Raw genomic sequence first — 24186 nt, forward strand, 5'->3', positions numbered from 1 at the left:
GTTGACAGGAGTGCTTCACCATTCAGATTTAATCTTTTAGGTATTTTTAGTAGATCTCTCCCACATTACGTTATCCGCCTTTGTATTTATACAGATCCACCATCCCGTCATACTTTGCGAGCCAATTCAGTTGCGGACACGCTTTAAGAGTGTCATTTTTGCCGCCCGCTCCAGCTTGCCTCGGCCCCGCCCTTCATCATTCCATAAGCCCCGCCTCCCCGGAGTTTGCCCGGCCCCGCCCCGCCCCGCCCCGCCCCGCCCCTCGGGTTTCCTCGCGCGTCGGAAGCCCCTCCTCTCGCGATACGTGGCCGAAGGGAGGTGGGGGTGGGCTTGTCGCAGTGTCCAGCGTGCTCGCCGCTGACAAGAGCGCGGAGCGATGCCTGCCTGGCAGCTAAACTGGGAGAGAGGCGCTTCCCGAGATCGCCTCCCCCTCCTTCCGCGGCCATGGAGGGCTGTTTAGCGCGCGAGTCCCCCCCGCGTTGAAAAGTTGCCGCTGCCACCCCTCCGCGTCATGAGGAAGGGTCGCCCTCGGGGCGAAAAAGCGGGGCCCTCGGGGCTCTCGATTCCCCGGAACCTCGAGCAGCCCACCCGGGTCCCCTTAGATGCTTCAAAGAGAAGAGCCTATGCGGCGGCGGCGGCGGGGAGTGTGAGAGAAGCGGAAGAAGCGGGTCTAGGCAGCGCCGTCTGTAGGGAGCCGCCAGAAAAGGTACTGCGGCGGCTGGGGGGGTCGGCGGGTCTGCCTGGTCGGGGGACGTCGGTACAGCCAGGGATCAAAATGGTGATGGTGGGGGGCTTGATTATGGAGGCTTTACGTTCGGGGGTGGGGAGAGAGGTTTCTAGGGGTACCATGATTGCTGGTTGGAGTCATCCAATGTGGACAGCCGGATGCTCCTCCGTCACTGCAAGAGGAGACGCTGGGTGGGTGGAAGGGGGCCATTGTGGTGGAGATGCTCACTTCCAGGGATGCCGAGAGAGGCTTCCCCTGCTGTCAAAAAACTCGTGGAAACTTCGGCATGTATTCTTGTGAAGCCCAAGAATAACAACACCACAGAGCCTTTTAGGCTAATTGCTGTAGTAGAGGATGATCACACTGGATATATTCGGGTGGGGACATGCCTTGCAGGGTGGTTCCTATTTGTCACCTGCAAATGGCTCTCTGGTGGGTGTTCATATATTTGGTCCAGATCAAAAAACATCCCAGTAAGGGACAGGTAGGCACGACATTTTGGTATAGATTAGTAGTGCTTCTGTTTGGTACGCTTTATTATTACTATAATTTGCCCCAGTTAAAAAAAAAAACACTACCAAGCAACTATGTGGATGATTTATCTTCTTCTCTAAAAGCTAAAGATTAATTATATAATGGATACATTTATAGGTATGATCTAAACCTTCCTGAGGATGTTCCAGAGGATTATTTATAATTACATGATGCTTTGCCTGGGTGAGGGAACTTAAGGTTGTATACTACAATAGTAACCTTCTGAGGTAGCTTGGACAGAGAAATAATGATTGGGCCAAAATTTCCTGGTGAGTTTAGTAGTTAATTAAAGATTAAGAACCTAAATGATAATTATATTTGCAGGATAAGTACTCTAGCCTATTTGAACATGCCTTCAAGTGGGCAATAGTAAATGGTGTGGACCGGTGGAAGGAACAAAATAATTTATCTTGTAATAGAGGATTCATTAAGGATCTTTTGAATAGGTACTTTTACAATATAGGTACAGTATTAGCCCTGGTCCCACGCATGTTACTATAGCAGGTATTATTAAATACTTAGCTGCAGCTGATGCATGAAAACTAATTTGACAATTGGTGTTCCTAATCAGTGAGCTGCCCAGCTTATTAGACATTAGTCATGACTGAATCATGGCATAGTCCATCTTTCTCTGTAAGATTGCATTGACTGAGGACTAGTCATATTTTAAGTCAGTGAACACTATTTCACATGCAGGTAGTCTTCAACTTACAAACATTCATTTATGGACCATTCAAAGTTACAATTGCACTGAAAATAGTGACTTATGACAGTTTTTTACATTTATGATGCAGCATTCCCATGATAAAAATTCAGATGCTTGGCAAATGGCTTGTATTTATGATGCTTGCAATGTTCCGGGTTATGTGATCACCTTTTGCAATCTTTTGACAAGCAGATCTAATGGGGAAGCCCGATTCATTTAACAACCATGTTACTAACTTAACTGTAGTGATTTCTTAACAACTCTGGCAAGAAAAGTCATAAAAATAACTGTCTTGCTTAGTGAGATAAATTTTGGACTTAATTGTGGTATTGTTTTAACTACCTGTATTACAGAAAAAGACTTTAATGCCATAATGCTTATGCTGATCTGCAAGGTTTGAAGAGATGAATCAAATAAAAAATGTATGTATCGGGTGGGGTTCAAGCCGTGTTACTACCGTGTTTCTCCAACAATACGGCCGCCACCAATAGGAAGGCCCAGCATGATTTCTAGGCATGAGGTGAAATTAAGCCTCACCCCCAAAATTTAGGCCTATTTAATGCATGCGTTTCCCCGCCATTTCTCACATCATTCATTAGAACTACACGAGGTAAAGAGAAATGGGGGGAAGGGCGGGGGGTTGGGGAGAAAACTTGCCTTTAGGAGTGTCCTGCAGGTAGCCTAGGCTAGAATACCCCGATCTACCGATAGAACATCAGCCGATAGAAGCTCCCTGAAGGCAGAGTCCCCAGCTGCTTCGGGCGGCGTGGCTGCCCGTGTCCCCTCGCCATTAGGCAGTGTCTTTCAGGCGATGGAAGCTCCCCAAGGGCAGTCACCAGCCACTTTGATCGGCCGGTAGAAGCGGCCTTGGGGCAAGTGCACACACACTCCCCTCGCCGTGAGGCCGCTTCTACCGGCCGCTTCTTACATGGGGACTCTGCCTTCGGGGAGCTTTCTTCGGCCGATAGAAATGGCCTCGTGGAGAGGTACGTGCATATGGGCCGCTCTAGGTGGGGGAGGAAATTAAGTCACCCCCGAAAAGACAGCCTAGCCGTTTTTTCAGGGCTCAAAAAAATAAATAAATAAGGCCTGGCCTTATTTTGTGTGAAACACGGTACCAATTTGGTGACTATTGTAATGTGTGAAGATAATCTAAAAACCTATCCCACATAAATATCCAGATGGACTTAGTGCCAGTGATGACTCTTCCGCCATAACAAATATTTTCTACCTGCACAAATTTGAATCAGCTATCAAAAGTTATCCATGAACTTTAAAATACAGACCATGATACTTAATTAAACTGTTTAATTACATCAAACATTTGCTCATTCTACTAAAAATAAATAAACAAGATTTTGTAGAAATTAATTCCCTTTAATTTCTTCTAACAATCTTTGAAGGATTGTTCTCAAAATGCTTGAAAAATGCTTGCTTATTTTTGGGAGAATGGGGAAAAATGCCAAGATTTTACTTTTATTCAGAAGATGATAAATTTATGTATATATTTACTGGGGTGCTTAGGTCCATCTAGTTGCAACTCTCATGGGAGATAATAGGTTGTGGATGAAGCTGATTACACAAATATAAGATGACCTGTGAATGGGAGATGTATGCAGAGATGACCCTGATGGAAAGAGTTCCATCTGAAAAAATTCTTGCTGGGAATATTTTTTTAATTAGTGTGGATTTAAAACTAAATGTGGTACAAGTAATTAAGCTTAGGTAATTAAAAGGATTGGGTTTAAGCCTACCAGCAGTTTTCACTTCCAATCAGGTAATCATTTTGAATATTGCATTCTTCCTTTGAAACATTTGCTAAATAGTATTCCATTCCCCAATGTGAGCAATTCCCCCCCCCCCCTTGGAGGATGAGGATAGAACAGAAGTTGATAACCTTATGCATATCTTGATATAAATTTCAAAATTTGAACAGGTGCTTTTATAATAGCTCAGCTTGTTTCAAATTGCTGCTCTGCTATTGTCTCAATATGATGACACAAATAAAATTTATACATGTAAATGTTCAAAAAAACCCGTATATATATGAAATTTCTGAAGAAAACACCTCAGGAAAATTTCCCAATTTTAACTTTCCTAAATAAGTCAGAATTTTAATAAATTAAGATGTAATAACATATTAAGAATAACTTTTAAACAATTTAAGGTAATTCAGCAGTAATATAGAAAATCAACACCAAACTTTAAATGTCAGGGATTTTTAATGAAGATTGTAGTATATAGTGCTAGTAGAGACAGATTCTTCAAACATGTATATATGTATCTTATGTACACCACAAATTCATATTGCTTGCATTTTTATGAATATTGTATGCAACCATGGTTGTGTATTTGGGAAATAATGTAGATCTGGCTTTGGAAGGGTGGAAGGAATTTGAAACATTACCACCTGCTCAGGAGACAAACAACTTTTTTAGACTGCCTTTTTGGCATAGGAGATAAATCAATCACGATTTTTTAATCTCAATTTACATCCAGATTTTGGAAGGTACTTTAAAAAAAATTTCTGGATATTCATACTCATTTGACATATTCTCATTATCTGCAATTGAATAGGTAGATGAAAAATATAGCACATTATTTGAACAGTATTTACTTTAGTATGTCTTGTATCAAAAGGGCACTTACACTAATTTATTGCTTCTTGCAGAAATTGTTACAACATTGCATTCCTCCATAGGCTTGTCTCCCACCCCATTGCTTCTTCTCCACAGCATCTGTCTCCACTATTCCCTATAATAATGTCATTTTGCAATAGACATAAATCACTGCAATGGCTTATTTTCATATTAAACAGATTTTGGGAATGTCAGATAACCTTTCTCCACATTCAGTCCATTAAAATAAGATTTCACTGTATTTCAGATGGTAAGAAAAGTTCTTTCAGTTGCTTTAAAATGGAATACATCAATCCTGCTTTATTTGAACACCCCATTGCTGGTTTCCATACAGTTCTAAATCTTTGCCTCCTTCCTTCCTTCCTTCCTTCCTTCCTTCCTTCCTTCCTTCCTTCCTTCCTTCCTCCCTCCCTCCCTCCCTCCCTCCCTCCCTCCCTCCCTCCCTCCCTCCCTCCATTTCTTCATTCTTCAATAAGATACAGTGATGTTTATACAATATTAACAGAAAATTATTGACATTCTATTGTTTAGATAATTTGGAGGGTTGAAAATAGAGAAAATAAAAATATTCTATCAATATTAATTACACTGTAGGATGATAATTACAAACATTTTCTTTTCTTAGAGACAGACTGCACAACTCCTTTTAAAGCAGGGTCCCCAACCACGGTCCGCGGACGGTACCGTCCGCAGAACAACTCCTACGCGGCTTGCTGGCGCCGCCATCTTTTTCATGAAAAAGTGCTTCCGGTGAGCTTTTCCGGGTAGAAAGCTCACGGAAGCACGTTTCATCAAAAAGATGGCGGCTCCAGCGCTTCCGGTGAGCTTTTCCGGTAGAAAGCTCACCGGAGCACGTTTTCATCAAAAGAAGATCGCCAGCGCTTCCGGTGAGCTTTTCCGGGTAGAAAGCCATTTCTACCCGGAAAGCTCACCGAAGCGCGCCATCTTTTTGATGAAACGTGCTTCGTGAGGTCACCGGAAGCACTTTTTCATCAAAAAAGATGGCGCCCAGCTGATGCCGGTACCGGGCGCGGCGTCAAAAGGGTTGGGGATCACTGTTTTAAAGGAATGGTTAGATTTGGCCCAAGCTGCATACAACGTGTAGCATATATGCATAGACAATCAGGCAACAAGGTTGTGATGAGGGATTTGGTGGGGGGATTTCACTAGGTTTCTGCTTTTCTTTTGTCTGTCCAAGACCATGGGATTCAAAAGTTATTGTCCCCACACCTATTATACATTAGCCCAATGGCCTATAGTTTTGTCTATACCTGCCTGATTCCAGGCAGGAAAGGACCATTAGAATATTGTATCTGATTCAATGGAAGGGCTATTCTTAATCAGAGATTGTGTTAGGGAGAGAAGATATTTTTTTTGAAAATTTTATTTGGGTTTTCACAAAAACAAAATACAAATAAAACATCTTTTTTTGAAAATAGCATGGTCCCAGGTTATCACTTCTTCATACAGACACAAAACTCAATTTCATGCTCATATCTTATTACCGTTTTATATTTTCTACATAGTTTTCCCCTCTCTTAATTTTCTCAACTTTATTTTAATTATATCATCTCAATTCAGATCATTATATTTATACTTTTGTCTGTCCTGTTTCAATTTCATATTATCTTATTAAACAAATTTTTCCCTGTAGTTACCAATTGGAGTATGACACCTTTATATCTTTTAATTTTATCCATTCAAACTCTTATTTAAGCTTCAATGTATACCTTTAAGATTATAGCATTCAATATAATACATAACTTCCAATAGAATTCTGCTTGGTACATTCTTAAAATACACACTATATTCTTAAAAAGAAATATGTATGTATGTATGTATGTAATGTATGTATGTAAATAAAACACATTCCATTCCAATTCAATTCTATCAATATGCATTAAAATCTTAACATTTAACATTTCTTTTCAATTAAATATCATACTTCCTTGGGAACACTTATAAACTTTCCACAGTTAATTCTTTTTTCCCCATATTTCTCACTTATATTTTTATAAATCATTACTAATAATTAAAATGTTCCCATTTAATTCTCTCAATCACTTTAATTCATTTATTTATTAACAAACATTCCACTACATTACAGTAAATATTTTATCCATCATTTTAATCATATTTTCTAAAATTATTATGTTATCTTATGTACCTTTGCAGAATCCCTTTTACTATTAAATTTTCACCCATTATCTCTAAACAAGCTTATGGTTACAATCCTTATATCTTTTCCCTGTTTCTCCATTTCTTCTTTCTGTCTTTTACAACTTCTTTTCCTTGCCTTCTTCCCCCACTTCTTCTCCCCCCCCTTTTTACCCCCTCGTCTCTCTACTTCAAACTCTCATCTGTAATCCCCTCTTCTGTTGCTTTCTAATATTATACTTATCTTTCAAATTGTTCTTCTTCTTTTTGGTTGTTTTTTTCTAGTCTTAAACCTTTCACTCTCTTTCCCCCCTTTTCTCCCCCCCAATTAAAATTATTTGATCATTAAAGATGGCTTTTTCTTTGTCCCAATCTTCTTGTTCTGCAAGGATTTCTTGTTGTTTCTCATAGTTCCAGATCTCCATTTCTAAGAATTGAAATACGAAGCCAAAAGAACTTCTCCCTTCTTGAGCATCTTCTTTCCATTTTTTAAGTTCCATTTTCAGTTCTTCTTAGAGTGATACCATTTTAAAGACTTTTAAACAACCACCCAGTTAATTTTAGTCATCTAGATGCAAAAACCAAAAATCACCAAGTAATCCAAATAATTCAAGGCTGTTTCTTCTTGCTTCTTTTTTCCACTTTCTCTTCCTGGGGTTCTATTATTTTGTTACCAAGTTTCAGTTAAAATGTATCTTTGAGGAATCTTGTTAAAATTTCACTGTAAGTTCCTTTTAGTTACAGTTCCATTCCTTAGTTCCAGGCAGTCTCCTCCATTTTTGCAGATCCTGCCCTTTTATTCTTTTTTCCCCCCTTTCCTGCTTTTAAAAACTTTTAAATATCCAGAAATCTTTATTATCCCTTTGACTTTTATTTTCAGCTTAGATGCCTATTAATGTCAAAGTGGATTTTTTTTCAATTTCTTGCTTAAGTCTCTTAGCTGTCAGTATAAGGAAGGGAAGAAAAAAAAACCTAATCCTTTCCCTTCTCTCTCTCCTTTGCAGCTTCAAAATCTTCTTTGGGAACAATGTTATTAAATTTAAATTCCAGGGTACCTTACGTTGTTGCTTTTTCGATTTAACCCAGTCAGCCAAAACTTTATCTTCTTATCTTCTTCCTGCACATTCTTTTCCGGTTCAATTCTTCTTTGAGGTGGCCATTTCTGACCACCGCTGCAACCGCCTTCGGGAAAGGGAGTAATGGCCAGCTGGGAAAGAGAGATGCGGCTCTCCTCGACCCTGCTGGCAGTCTCCCCCTTCTTCACCACCTCTATGGGGTGGCTTAGCCCCGAAACCAGCCGGCTCGGGGCGCTCTGGCGGCGAGCACAGATCGAAACCCTGCACAATCGTGGATTTCGGTCTGTCACCGAAAAGACTCAAACCGGAAGTTTCCAGGGGGAGAGAAGATTATACTATCTGCAATTCTAATACACAAACTGCTTCCCGAACTAGCATACATTGAACTGCAGGATAAAAGAGACATTTTGCTTCATGCCAATTGAAACTTCAGTTACTATTGTTGGAAGAAGCACTTTCTAGCTCCTAAGATCTAAGTCTGCATCTATTGATCTTTACAAGCTGCTGAGCCTATCTTCAAGAGAGGAAGGACTTGTCACTGACAAGCTGATGCCCCACTTTCAGATTTGGGAAGACGAAAGATTGTAGAGCTGGTCTTGGGAATGGGTAAGAAGTGATCAAACTGCTAAGGAAGGAGTTTGAGTAAAGATTATTCTTCAGAAAAAGAAAAGTGAAAAGCAGCACAAAATATCTTGCCTTATTTTTGTTTGGTATAAGCTGAAATAGACTGAAGTTCTGAGAGAGTTTTGTGTTATTCTAGCCTGCAACAATAAAGAATGTTCTTGGAATCCTATTGTCTACCTTGAAGGGCTGACAATATAAAACACATCAGACATACTGAGTCCCATTGAACTCAGTTTAAAGTGTAAGATTATGCTGATATATATAATACTTTATTTAAATGTTCAAATACATCCTTAAGATCACATCTAGGAAGCAATGTGTAGGTATTAGAATTTAAAAATTTGAGGAAGCATACATTTTTCTTGAGTTCTTAGGAAATCTAGAGAAATCTAATTAAGAAAAAAACACCAAAACATAAAAAACATCCTCCTTTTTAAAAAAAAAAAAAAAAAAAAAAAAAAAAAAAAATTTTTGCCCGCCTGCCTGGTTGGTGGTGGGGAGGAAGAAACCCAAAAAAAAAAAACCCTTCCCTTCCCCTCCCACCCCCCAACCCCCCCCACCACCAAAAAAAAAAAAAAAAAAAAAAAAAAAAAAACCACCCCCCCCCGCCGCCGGGGGCGGGACAAGGAAAAAAAAAAAAAAAACAAAAAACCCCCCCCCTATACCCCCCCCTCCCCCCGCCCAAGCCAAGCAAAAAAACCAACCCAACCCAAAAAAACCCCCCCCCCCCCTCCCCCCCCCCCCCCCCCCCCCCTTCCCCCCCCCCCCCCCCCCCCCCCCCCCCCCCCCCCCCCCCCCCCTAATTATTGGGTAGATTAAACTATTTTAGAAATAAACATTATTGCAGACTTACGTTTTTTCTGACATAAAGGAGTCTAATATATAAATCCCAGGTGGTAAGGAGTGTGGCGGTGCCTCAACATGTCCATGGGCCACTATATCGTTGGATTTTATGACACATCTACCAAAGTAAAAAAGAGAATATCATTGTAGTGGTGGAAGCTTTAACTAAGACAGCTCACTTCATAGTCTCCTGATTCTGCCCACAGCCAAAAACTGCTCATCTAGTTTTAAATCTACCATTTACATGGTTTAGCTTGGCTTGGCTTCAGACTGTGGCCCACAATTCACTTCTAGGTTTTGAGAAGAGCTTTACCAAAGTCTAGGGATCCAGATTCACTTATCTTCCATTCATCACTTGGAGTTAGATACCGTAGTAGATGGAACTAGAAAATGGGATTCTGGAATAATATCTCAGATATTTTATTAACTACCAGCAAGGCAACTGGGTGGACCTCTTAGCACAAGCTGAGTTTGCTTATAATCACAACATGCCTTCAGCCAAATGACGCCATTCATGGCTAACTATGACTCCCACCCCCAGTTTTTTCCACTGACCTCACCAGCTTCCTCTGTTCCAGCTTCAGATCAGCCCTTATAGGAACTACAACAATTTATTGAATTCTCCAAGCTCATTTACAGAAGACCAAGGATGATTATAAACACTTTGCTGATTGTCATTGCCAGGCAGACCCACTGATAGCCCTGGGGAACTTAGCACTTTTTTTATCCATCACCCGTCAAAAGAAATTGGATCAGTGGAAGCTGTCATCAACCCAATTCCTTTATGACTAAAGTTACCTTCTAGTTTCTGTGTTCATCCTGTATTTTATCTTTTTATCATTCCTTGCTGGTACTTTCCAACCCTCATTGCTCTTCCACGCTGGCCTCCGCCAAGTGTAATTGAAGGGAACCTGAATATGAAGTAGACTGCATTCACGACTCCTGGCTCCATTGGGGACTCCGATATCTGATGGACTGGAAGTTTTATGGACCAAAGAAGCATTCTTGGGAAGAAGTCAATAATGTTCATGTTCCCTGCCTCACATACCTGTTTCATTAATGATACCCAGAGAAGCCAAGGCCTTAATCTACAGAAGAGAAGGGCCTTAAGGAGGATGATAGTGTCATGGCCAACTCAGACTTGGAGGACAAAAAGTATCATCAGCTTAAGGGTATTCAGCTGAAAGTTTTGTCTCATAAATAGAAGAGGTAACTATCGCTGGTCGCAGAAGACAAAAAGGCAGAGCTAACACCTCCCTCCAATGCAAGGATCCGGAGTGAGGGTAGGGGAGCTAAACAAAAGTAATCAGCAAGACTATTGGCCAGAAAGGAATTGCCCCATCAAAGGAATAAATCAGGGATACACTACCCCTGTACAAGGGGAGCCATGTGGTTCACAGATCTGTTGATGATTCCCCATTTACCTCACCATCAGGTTCCTCAACTTCTTAGTTGTCTTCTAATTTGTTCAGACTTTTTGCCATTAGAGTTCTGTGTGAAAATCTTCTTAGTAAAGCGAAAAGACTTGCCTGTGTGTTTGTAATTTTTGTGCTGTAGAATAGGACTGCTCCAGTCCCAGTAGCTTTCCCTACCCTGCACTCTTTGACCCCTGCCATTCTGCATTCCACCCCTCTAGCTGATTTTTTGCCATTATCGACAAGGTATATCCAGTGTGGTCCTTCATGAGGCAATTGCTGGCTACCTGGGACCATCTTCCCCAGATTTTGTGAGGAAATTGCTGTGCACAAACAAGGGTAGAAAGTCTTGTGCAGCTACAGCTGCCTTACAAACGGCCAGGCCAGGTATGCCTCATCAGCAAGAGCAGGAAAAAGGTGAAGGTCAGCTAGAGTGGCAGCATTGTTGTAACTTCAAATGGTCACTGAATGAATGATAAGTCAAGAATGTAAAGAGTGTGTGAACAAAATTGCTTTTAAAGTCCTATATACCTCACATTGTTGCCTTATCCTTGTGTAACTCGGTTTGTCTCTTTGCTACATCACCTCCCCTTGTTGTGTCTCTTCTTGTACTCTGCTGCATACATATGTTGGTGTAAATGTGTCTGTCTCTGTATGTATGTATCAGGGTCCATGTGTGGATCTATGAATATATTTTTGATAATGTATCATCCATGTACTTATTAAAAGTATATATGTCCTTTAGACCCCATTGTCTAGAAGTTACACAACTATGATGCAGACCATAAAAATTAACACTGGAAGAGGTACTATGTGTGCGTGAACTTCACAAAGCAGGGTTAGCAGAATAATATAAGAATAATATCAGGACATTTCAGTTTAGTCTAATTTAAATTAAATAATATGGTCAATAAGGTTAATCCCATGTCTTTAATATTTTTATTTTTCTACCACATTTAAGATTGCAATTTATTTATTTATTTTATTTTGTCAAGCGATTATAAGATAACAGGTACAAGTATATACATAGTTATGAATACATGAAATGGATACATATAAGAAAAATAAAAAGAAACAATAGTACAGGGACGGTAGGCACGTTGGTGTACTTATGCACGCCCCCTACAGACCTCTTAGGGAAGGGGTGAGGTCAATAGGAGACAGTCTAAGGTTAAAGTTTTTGGAGTTTGGGGAAGAAACCACAGAGTCAGGTAGAGTATTCCAGACGTTGACCACTCTGTTGCTGAAGTCGTATTTCCTCAATCAAGTTTGGTGCGGTTTACCTTTGCTGGTAATTTTTCAGAAGAATATGAGTTACACATGCAAATTTTGTAGAGAATGTATCTAAGTGTTCTTTTCTAGTACGTAGGAACCAGTAATAACTTGTAAAAAGATTGGGAGTTAATGCATTGGCACAGAAAATGAAAGCTGTGTGGCAAGTGGAAACAAAAGGTATTTCAGATGAGGAAATGGCTTCTCCAAACCTTTGTCATTCAGTTTTACTTTCTATGAATAGAGCAATTGTTTTAAAATTGTTTTAAGTTAATTTGCTATTATTTGGAAGAAGATACTATAGGCATTTTTATTTTTACATTAGAGGTAATATTTGAAGTACATAGGATCCAGACTTGGTGAGCTGACCTAATAAATGGATTGTTAAATTCTAGGAGTTATAAAGAATTTGGTATTATGTATGATTTGCCAACTCTATGTATTACATTTGAAGTGAAAGCTAAATCTGCTGTGTAATACTGATTTCCAGAGAAAATAGCAAAGGCAAACAGCTGGTGGCTTCAGATAACTTGCCTGAATAGAGTGGATTTAAACAATTCTATGACACTTATCAATGTGTGTTGGTGTCTCCAAACAGTGGTATCTGTTGTCATAAAGACCATTTTATATTGTATAGCATACTTTCTGTGCACTGACTTCTGAATTTTTTCTAAAATCACAATAATTTTTTATATTGTACAGTGGCAATGGTTGTCTATATTGTCATCCTTTTGACTGTTTTTTCTGAGTACACTGTTTTAAACTTCCTTTAATTACTATGTTTATTTACAATTAATTTGAATTAATATATGCTATATTCTTTGAATGGTACCATGTCAGGAAAGGCAGGTATTTATAAGTCTTGTTCAAACTCCCACATTCTCTCTTTGGAGAAGATTAAAAGTGGATTATCTGGACTCTCTACAGTCAGGATTCTGCCGAAGATATGAGATGTCATTAGGTATATTAGTAGACTACTTTGTTGGGACCTGGATGGAAATGTGCATCTATGCTGATTCTTTTAGACTTCTCACTGGCCTTCATATTATTGACCATGGTATCCTTCTGGACTTCCCAAGGGAGTTGGGGACACTGAGTTCCAGTGGTTCTGCTCCTTCCTTGGTGACTAGGGAGGGCAGGAGAGATCAGCCTGATGGCCGCTCCCTTGCAAAGTGCTTATATTAACCTTTAAAACCCTAATATGGCTTGTCACCTAGTTTTCTGCAGGGTCTCATTCTCTCATCAGAATTTGACTGGCCAATTAGGCTTTCTAAGAGAAACTATCAGTGGTGGCCAATTTTAGGGAGGTTGGGGATAGGGGGGAGATTCAGCAGTGCTGATTTTTAATGGCTGTGCCAGTTCTCTAGAATGGCTTTCCAATGGACATCTCATTGGATTCCAGCCTGATTTCCTTCCAGAAACTGCTTAAAACAGAACTTTTCCAGAGAACATTTAGACCTAGAGTCCATCTTAGTTTTATTAATTTATTCTTTTATTAATGTATAGACCTGTTATTTATATAATTTTTATTGTATACTGCTTCTTCTGTATCCAGGACCAAGAGTCCTTGGGAATTATGAACTCAGATGATGATGATGATGACAATGGCAAAGCTATTCCAGAGAAAGGATGATTAGTAATTCGTTATTAGTTACCATTTGTGTCCCATCACCTCAGTCTAGATGTTGGTGACTGATTTGAGGTTTCCATCTCAGGTTTCTGATGATAAGTGCCAGTCCTTTCCATAATAAATGGTATTTGTCTACAGCTTAGCTCTGGAAAATCCTAGGATCTGAATTATTTTACCAAAATCATATTGGGAGAGAGTATGTCATCCTATAAGAATTTACCCTTCTGGGTCCTATACTAGTGCAGTTCCTAGTTAGGGGAGAAGTGGGGATAAATCTTAGTGATAACTTAAAGGTAGTAGCTTTGAGTGCTGCGGGTATGTGATGGTTGCAAGGACAAATTTTCCTCATGTTTTTCTGCCCTGCTGCATGACAGATTTTCTTCATAGGTTCCTGGATTGCAGACCTGGATTGGAAAAACCTGGTGTCCCTGGCTTTTATGCTGGGGTACTTTTATTTTCAGTTTATGAGGGGGCAGGATCTCTGGGAATACCTGAAGTTCATGACCTCCATTGCAACTGTGGGTTTTCTGAGGGAGTTTCAGCTCTGACTCACGCAGGTGATTTACACATTTAGCTGGTCTTTACCAGAACGGCTGGTACATCATCAGAAGGACTATGTTGTATGAGGTCTTTGGATATGGTTGAATTATTTCATGAATTGCTTGAGTTTAGTTATTGTTTCAAATCACCGAGTATTGTTAGAAATTCTGCCTCATTTTATGAATCCTGACACTTGAGAATATCCTCAATATATTGAATGCCTGGTGAGTGAATTCACAGGTTGCCAAAGTGCTGAGAACAAGAGCTGTCCACATGAATTGTCTTGGCAATATTTGCTCAGGTTTGCTGCAGTCAGGATTCCACATAGGTAGAATCTGAACAGTTATCAGAAATGAAATTTTGCAGTATTATCTGGAATTCTTTTAATTTTGTGAATTCTGAAGAATTGCATAGCATACTGGATAGATTATCAGCATAACATTGGGAGAGGGAGATGATGACAGCTATCTGAAAGAGACAGTGGTATATCTTTAGTTGAAGATATATCCCTAGATCTGGCTTTATAGATAATCCTCGCTTAAAGATGGTAATTGGGACTGGCAAATCTGTTGCTAAGCAACATAGTTCTAAAGTGTGATATCACATGACCATGCCAACTTATGATAGAAGTTGCAGCAGTCCCAGTTGCCATCATTAGGTGAGTTCCACTGTGCAGTCACAGTGTTCTATGGTTGTGATCACCATTTGCGACCTTATGGTAACTTCCCCATTGACTTTGAATAATTACCCTTATGCTATATATTAGATAAAATAAAAGTATTACAAAACTATAGTCGCATAAGTTTCTTTTTAAATGGATTGAAGGGGCCCCATCCAGTGGAAGTCAAACTTGTGATTTGAAGATTTTTTCAGTCTTAATAAATAAATAAGGGGAAAAAAGGAAGTTCCAAAGTGGGTAAACAGATGAGATTTGGCTGAAGTTTGAGTCTCCAAAAAGGCTACCTTAATGGTTCATATCATGACGGAGTCCTGTGACTCCCAGTTGATCATAAACAACTATTTTTCTGCCATCGACTTACCTGAAACAGACGTCTGGAGTGCCTATGGGTAATCTAAAAATGTCATCTTCATCTGGAGAGAATTTTCAGCAGTCTGAATCCTATATCCTGCTGCCTTTCAACTGTAATGTCACCCATGGTCCATGGAACATCAGTTTGCCATTTCCCACCAGAACTGATTCCAGGAAGGGGATTTTCCTAACCCCTTTCACTCAGGATTCAAATTAGGGTAAGGCACAGAAACTGTGCTGTCACAAGACCTACATAGGAACCTGGGATGAAACGTATTACTCTTAATGTTTTGGAATTTTTCAGTGGCCTTCGATACCTTTGACCATGATATCAATCTGGACTTCCTGCAGTTTGGGATAACACAAGTCTAACTTATAATCAGCTAAAATCTAATAAAACAATTAAAATTCCAAGCAATTTAAGGGTCAAAAGCAACACATTTTAAGTGCTTAGAAAAATAGAGAACCAGTATAAGAGATTTAAAATTGAGTATAATGAGGTTCCAATATTACGTACTAGTTAATAGCCTAATTGGTATATAACACCATTTGAAATTTCTAATACTTTTCATGGATGCCTTAAGTACTGTATAATTCTCTTTTGCATGACAGTAAAGCAGAATTTAAGAATCACAACATTTTTCATTAGTATTGGTTGATATAATAGGTGCACTTAAATTACTAAAATAGTTTTGTGTTAATACATTTCTTATCTATTTCTATGAGGGAATCCAAACAGTGCAAGTCCTCATGAACTTTTGTAGAGTAAGCTTACTCTATTTATTTTTTTGCCCTTTTTTCTAGGATGTTGCAACAGAATCCATTTCTTTGCGCTGCCGAAAATTCAGCAATCCTGACATCTTTTCATCTACTGGAAAAAGTAAACTCCAACGACAACTCAGCCAGGATGACTGCAAGCTGCGAAGAGGTAGTTTAGCCAGCTCTTTATCAGGTAATTTACTGCAATTATATAATAGCTTGATTTTAAACTTTGACCAGTGTAAAGATGTAGCGACTATGAAATTAAGAACTGCAACTTAAAATACTTAAAATCTGTAAGAACAATGATAGAATTAAAATTGTTTTATTCAGCATATATCAAATTACAAATATAGTAGCCATATAAGATTGCATGATTAAACCATTTGCAGATATACACAATCTAATTTCATATCACAAATAAAGATTTGTTGATACCTTGACTGCATCTCTTAAATATATGTGATCAAGAGCTCTTTTTGTAAAAATTCTTATCCAGGGCCAATGTGATTTAAGACATTTATGTTAAAACTGTTCCTTTAAGCTCATTAATTGTATTCTATAATCAAACTATGTTGCAAATTTTGAATGAACAACTAAAACGGACTTTTTCCCTTAAAGGAAAGCAGTTGCTTCCATTATCCACAAGTATGCACAGTGGAGTGGCACATACATTAGGACAGCCATCTGGGGAGTCATCAAATCTGGTCCGCATGAGAAATCAATCATTGGGACAATCTGCTCCATCACTTACAGCTGGTTTGGTATGTTTCAATATTTTTTTAACAATTTTATTAAAGTAGGTTATGGAGAAAAAAAAGGCATAGCTTCTCTATAGATTTTTCTAATTATTCCAATGATTACAGTATTTTGATTTTGAAGTTATTCATATTTTAGTATATATATATTTGTAAAAAAAAATAGGGTAAAAGGAGGGTAACTGTATTTTATTAGTCACAATAAGCACCATTCCTACTTATTCCTGAAGTATTTAAAACAAATTACCTTGGATTAAACTGTTTAGCAACCGAGAGTTTTAGTAGTTGATCTTATGAGTTAAAAAGAACAATGTCTGTACTTTGGCCTTTATATGTAAATTAGTCCCCTTCCTGATATATGTACACTTATGCTTATTTACCTAAGGCTTTGGAGAACTGAACTTGTTTGTCATTCATATAGGGAGTTATCAATTTACGAGTGGTTGTTTTGAAATTATGAAAGCTTGGAAAGGGTGCTTTATGATCAGTAAAGCTCTTCAAGGTTGTTGTAAGACGTGGCACTGCCTCTGGGTCATGTAATTATGATCTGAGTGTTTGGCAACCTGTTCGCCAGCACCCCGTGCTAATTTATCGCTGTTTACAATTTCCTCTGCTGGCTTTCCTAGAAAGCCAATGGGTAAGACGGCAGGGAAGATTGCAAGTTACTGTCACCTGGCAAAGGATTTGCTTACCTTCCACCCCCCTGTGATGGTGGGATCCTCAGTGGGCTGCAGAAACAAAGCTGGGCTCTTTAGATCTGACCTTGGTTTCTCTAGCCCGGTGCAGGAGTTCCTTTCCATGCAAGGGAAAGCTGCTTGCTCTCCTGCAGGTTGTCCTGCAGGTTGTCAAGTGCCCTGCAGGTTATTAAATGTCCTGCAAGTTATTAGTAACTACGCAAGTTCTTCAGTGGACAAAATGAAAGAACTGGCTGCCGAAGGAGTACAGTTCTTTCTCTTCGTCAACTTAATAACCCGCACAGTCTCAATGACCACAATTGGGAGAGTTGGGGTTGTGATTGCTGAGTGAAGTAGTCTCATGGGCGTCTCGTTTAAAATCTGCTTCACTAAATGACTGGTCCTAGTTGTAGTCATATGTTGAAAACTGCCTGTAACGGAGGCATTTCCAACCTGTAATTATGGGGAAATAAGAATCTTTGGCGTATAGTCATAATGCATTCCTCAGCTTGGGATACCTAATCTCATTATGGCCCGTACAAACGTCAAAAGGTATTAAAACTATTGTGAGATTGTCCCAATATTAATGTATTCTATGGGATTGTTTAATGAATTCTCTCTGGTTCAGAAAAATACAAATTCTACAAATTCTTCAGAATTTGACTGGCCAATTAGGCTATGTTTACTGAAGAATTTCCTTATTAGTGTACTGAAAGTGTCTATCCAATTTAATCATGCACATCTAGGTGAAGGCTGGTTCTTCATAATTTTTAGTTGAATTGTTTAAGATGATGCAATTCATTTGACTAAAACAAGATATTGAATTATAAAATTGAAAATAAAACATGATTTTTCTTTCATTTGGTCTGTTAATTGAAATCCCATTGATTTTAAAAATCCAAAGTCATATTTAAATGTTTATGAATAATTGCGGCTGTGTAAAGAGCATACCTCATTTTTTTCTGGGACTTACATAGGAGTTTCATTGTGGTAGGTTAAGCTAAGGGAGAGTGACTAGCTTAAGTTATCAAATCAAAGTGAAGACCTGGGCCTCCAACCCAAAACTAAACCCTAAACACTGCATTACATTGTTTTTATGACATCTTAAACTTGTCAAATTTGTACTACAAGAAACCTGTATTCTGCTATCCATTTACTAGATTTAAGCTCTCCTAAAACAAATGGCACATATAAGCAAACATATGTGCAATTGTAGGAAAATTGTAGGAAAATTGTAGGAAAATTGTAAAGTGTCACAATCTTTGTCTGTTCGTGGCAAATGTGATGCATATCTATTAATTTTGTGCATGTATGCATTGCAAAATGTTTTAAAGTACATCTTTAAGGTATGGAGACTGCAATTCTTTTTACACATGGTGTGAACTTCATGCTAGTGGTGCCATCTACTGGACAACATATACCTTTAGAAAAACCAGAAGAATACCTAACAGAATTTTAAAAATAGGGTGATCTTAAGTAAGGACTTCTTGTTATAACTAATGTTGGAGGAAAACCACATTAGTCAATACAGGCAGTCCTTGACTTATGATGACAATTGATCCTAACATTTCTGTTGGTAAGTGAGACATTTGTTAAGTGAGTTTTGCCCCATTTTATGACCTTTCTTGCCACAGTTGTGAATTACTGCAGTTAAGGGTAACATGGTTGTTAAGTGAATCTGGATCTCCCATTGGATTTACTTGTCAGAAAATTGCAAAAGAGGACCACATGATCCCGTGACATTGCAACTGTGGTAAATATGAACCAGTTGCCAATATCTACATTTTGATCAAGTGACCATTGGGATGTTGCAGTGGTCGTAAGTATGAAAAACAGACACTTTTCATGTCACTTTTATCACTGCTATTGTAAATTTGAACGGTCACTAAATGAACTGCTTGCAATCCAATAAAACGGTATTATAAAATATTAAAACAGTAACAATAAATACATTAAATTTAAGAAATAGCTAAAATAGTGGGGGATATAGAATAGAGTAGAAGTGGGAATGTCCATTTAATCGAGCAACCACCTCTAGGATCACACAACCCATCCGGTCCCCAGGCCAACTGGCAGAACCAGGTTTTAAGACCTCTATGGAAGGCCAAGAAGTGTGGACAGATCCTAATAGGTAGGATTTTCCCAGTGGGTAGCGGCTATGGCGGAAAAGGACCTTCTCCTGGCTAGGAATCTTCATTAAAAATAATAAGAACAATAAAACAGACATGCCTTGTTTAATTATTGATATAGTCTGCATTTTTCGAATGAGTACTCATAAATGCAAAATTGTTTTTTTACAAATTAAAATATAACATAAAATTTATATTTGTCAGGAATCTGTAAGTTGTATGATAATAATTTTCTTAGAGTAAAACTAAATTCATAATGATTTTTAATATGGTAAGCTTTAATGCAAGATTACATGGCTGCAGAACTACATTCTTATCCCTGTTTTGCTTGGGTATGTTATATGAATTCATTAATCTGTTTCATGATTTTTCACAAGTGAAAAGAATACAATTTACATTTCTTTGCACATTTTTAAAAATGTGGATTATGACAGCTGGAAAAGGCTTAATTAAGGTTGAGGCTGGAGCATGGCTTTGACTTTTTAATTTTTGATAAAAAATTATATTGTCCCCCAGTAGGATTAGCTTTCCATACTGTGCTTGATAATTTTTAGCTAGACATACATACATAGGCAGATACTTAGAAAGAAATTAAGCCTGTATGGATTTTTTTTACTCTAGTTTTCTAATCTCCTAGTGATATGGCATGCTAAGCAGATTTTCAGATAGCAAATTATAACTTTGTATGCATAGATAGTGTATACAAATGGTAAATGTCACATATTAACTATATAGAGTGTTTTTTAATATTTTCAATCTCCAGTTTCCTGAATAACCTTGTGATTTTGAAATATTGTAGAGAACAGTATTCATACTGGTCTATTTCAGTGTTGTATGTTTCTCTCCATTCTCCTTGGTGAGGGACTTTTCCCATTTGAAACAGTCTGTTGTGGTCTTGTGTATTCTTCGTTTTACTGTAAATAGCTGCCAAAACTGCTGCCATTGCCTTTTAGTGAATGGGCCAAGTAAGTCTGATAATTGCTATATTTGGTTACCTCTGCAGATCTGGCCGATCTGAAGCCATCAATTATTGTCAGAGTGGCAGAATTCTGCATTGCTGTTTGCAGAATTAGGCATATGTTGATTCAGGGGTTTAATTGTTACATATTTAGGTAATTATGTCAGCTGTTTCAAGCAGCTGGATGGTGTTGATTTTGATACTCATGCCAGTTGGTCCAGTTCAGTGTTTATTGTGTATTATGAGTACTGTATTGTGCCTTCATAATATGTCAGAATATTAAGATAAAGGTATTCTTACACTTAATGACTCATTGTTTAGTGGTTATTTGAAATTACAATAGAAACACCCCTCCCCAATTCTAGTTGTGACTCAATTTTGAAATTCCTATATCAGTCCCCTACACGTCGCTTGCTAGCTGTCCTGCATTTATGGCTGGTTGCAGTGCCCTAATAATTATGTGACCATGATTATCAATGGTTTTGCTGGAAATATTTTTCTTAACTTGCCTAATTCTCTCTTTCATGTACCACAATAGGCAGAGACATGTTTTGTAATTAGTGATTGTTATTCTTTTAGCAAACATTTCTTGTAGGATCACATACTGTCCTCTGCCTTCCTGGATTTGCACATTTTAACATTTTCCTAATATGTTTGTCATTCTATTAGATTAGCAACTTTTCCTCATTTATATATAACCTAGCAATGAATAATTAAATCTGTTTTCCTTGTCAGTCAAAACTATCTTGGACTTCAATATATTTGTTTCCATCCTGTTTATAGTGCTATATCAGCTAGGTAACATTTTGCTATAAAGTATTCCAATTCCCTTGCTTATGTATACATGCATTAATATCCTTTACCCACACCTGCGCCAAATGTCATCACAAGTATTCCCTATAAATTTATAAGTGCATTAACTAACTAAAGAAATATTGCACAAAATTATTTCTTGCTCAGTTCTGACCTATTTACTAAGCATTCTGTTTACCATATTTTCACATATGCTTTACTTCTGGGTGTCAAACTCAAGGCCTGCGGGCCAGATTCGGTCCTTGAGGCCATCCTGGAAAATGTAAGGGGCCAGCCTGTGTTGCTTCGGTCCATTCTACCTGCGTGGCTTCAGCCCGGTCTACCCAGTGCGAAGAGGAAACATGCCAGCAGTTTGGGGAGTTGCATCAATCTGGCCACGCCCATTCACCCACTTGGCCACACCTACCTGATCGGCCACACCCAGTGAGTGGTGTCAAGCTGGCCACGCCCACCCAATCAGCTACACCAGCCCAGCACCCCGAGGTCAACCACAACCCTGATGCAGCCCTCAATGAATTTGAGTTTGACACCCCTGCTTTTCTTTATATTTTATATACTACCATCATTGCCTTCAGCAACCAATCTTTAAAATCATATTCATGCAAAACATATCATAAATCAGGCCCATTTGTTTTATTACTTTTTATTAACCAACATGCAATAAAATTACTTTCTTACGTTTATAAATTTCTATGTGATTTGCTAAAGACCAAAAATCTGTTCTGCCGACTTTCTGCTTAACATGAGGTAACATCTTCTCAGAAGTAGCCCTTTGTCCTGTCTCAATCAGAATGCAGTTAAATACATTCCTCCCCATGGTGAGTAAACTCATTCCCCTGTAGTTTTTATTTTCAGTCTTCTTTTCTTTCCGTTTGTCTAATAGAACAAAAATGGCATTTCCCCTCCATCAATAGAAGAGAATATATGTAGTTCAGGGTTGAACTGTGGAGTCCTTGGTGCTCTCTCTCTCTGTGCTTGGTTGTTCACTGACAGACATTTCATTGGGGGAATGTGGAATTTGCTTCCTGTTTACATACAGTAGCTTGGATTGCCACTGTTGGTGGTGGTATGGTTTTCTTTTGCACATCACCTCCAGCAGCCAAGATCCAGATTAGTAGGGATTGACACCAGACAACCAAGCAGAGAACAATACTGTACTAATCAAGGAACTACAAAGGAGAAAACTGTACTGAGAATGTCAGCATCCTTGTTTACAACCTATTTCCCATCAATATTTTTCCTGGAAATTGACATTGATGGTATTCATTTCTGATTCACTCTTTGATGTATCACTAAATTACATTGATTCGACTCTGCATTTTTTTCTCCTTTTAAGCTTAATGTTCATTTTTTAAATTATATTTTGCAAACATTTTATTCTCTCTATATGTATTATGCAACATTTCCTCATTTTTTGTAGAAATGAATTTTTTAATATAATATTTTGTCATCCAGTCTCTTTTGAACAAAGCATCCTTTTTCCTACTTCCCATTAATGTAACTCCACATATTTCTGTGAAACTTTATAATGCAATTATTTTCAATCTGTTCAAGTATCCTCTTTTCTTATGTCCACTTCCAATTCATTCTCTTGTGAAATTAATACATCTTCTAATTTTTTCAGATAGGCTTTGCATTTCCTTTTGCAATGGTTCTTCTTTCACTGTGGATTCTTTCACTTCTTTCCTTTGCTTCCATGCTTATTTATTCCCACTTTTGACCTACTCTCAAAATAGGTTGTTCCACTTCTCATTACCATAATGTCTTTCACTAATCTTCCACATAAATAATTGTATCACTCAGGTTCATATTTAAATTCTTTCCTTTGTTATGTCTACATACATGTAGATTTATGTTTAAGGAATGTATTCAAAACAGAAAGATACTGGACTTCTTGGAAAGTGATGTCAGACAGAAGATGACTGCGTGAGAGCAGAACAGTTGACTGTGGTGAAAGGAATGGCTCCTTGGAACTTCTCTGTGGATCGAGGAGGATCACCTGTAGGTTTGCTCCATAGAGAAGAGAGTAAAATAATGATCTCCAGCAAGGGTTAAGAGCTGAGGAAAATCATTCTGCCTAGGCCAGGGTTTGGTGCAGTGGTAGGATTCAAAAACTTTTACCACCGGTTCGGTAGGCATCGCTTTGTGAGTGTGCGCACACGTTGCATGCATGCACGCGTCAAACACACACTTTGTGCAACACAGAGGTGTTCCAACTCACCTCCTGCAAGCCTGCACTCTCCCGGTTGCTTCAACAGCTGCCACGTGGCAGCTTCTTCTTTCCTACGCAAAGCAGCTGCACTTCAAAAGCAGAAGATGAAGGTGAGTATGGGAGCCCAGGCAGGCGGGTGGGCCCAACAGCAGAGTGGCGGAGAGAACCAATCCGGTCTCCGTTGCTCATTGCCGCTACCGGCTCGGCAGAACCAGGCCGAACCGGTACCATACCATCATTGGTTTGGTGCCTTCTTTTGGACGCTGCGTTTGCCAGCTTTCTTTTAAACTACTTTAGGAAGTTGCTTGTTATTAATTTTCTAGATGTTAAGAACCTTCTGAAGGGCAAGTTTCATTATACTGGGAATGTTTTCTTCCGTGTTGGAAGAAAGAATCTTCATGTATGTTTAAGGATTAAAAAGAAACATTTTAACTTTTAGGAAAAAGTATAAGGGGAATAAGACTATTCTGGAAAGTTAAGGGGTGAACTTGAAAGACTATTTCCTGTGGGTTGTTTCAAATTTTATAAAAGAATGTATGAAGATTATGAAATCAACTATAAGAAATCCTCCCAATGGGATATTTTTGTTGCTTGGAAAATAAACATACGATACGAGGAGTCTTTGAAGGTTGATTATAGGGGACCAAAGAGATTACAGTTGAAGGAGAAGAGACCCATTAATACAATGGA

The 24186-nt window shown here is 38.6% G+C and overlaps 1 protein-coding gene across 7 annotated transcripts in view; it reads left to right on the forward strand.

Moving 5' to 3' along the window:
• Positions 1-264: 264 nt before the first annotated feature.
• MAST2 (microtubule associated serine/threonine kinase 2) overlaps positions 265-24186 on the forward strand; it is a 136871-nt gene continuing 112949 nt past the window's right edge. For 3 of the 7 annotated variants that reach the window (XM_087960194.1, XM_087960193.1, XM_087960200.1), the window contains exons 1-3: positions 314-706; positions 15998-16145; positions 16574-16716. In XM_087960194.1, coding sequence (XP_087816320.1) covers positions 512-706; positions 15998-16145; positions 16574-16716 — 486 coding nt within the window. In that variant the 5' untranslated portion in view covers positions 314-511. Of the gene's footprint in view, positions 707-15997; positions 16146-16573; positions 16717-24186 lie in introns of all 7 variants that reach the window. The other 4 variants (XM_026665789.2, XM_026665791.2, XM_087960192.1 and 1 more) reach the window with 4 other exon arrangements.

This window comes from Notechis scutatus, chromosome 3, assembly GCF_049901735.1.
Source record: "Notechis scutatus isolate UNSWTSFEM ecotype Mainland chromosome 3, rNotScu1.2, whole genome shotgun sequence".
NCBI lineage: Eukaryota > Metazoa > Chordata > Lepidosauria > Squamata > Elapidae > Notechis > Notechis scutatus.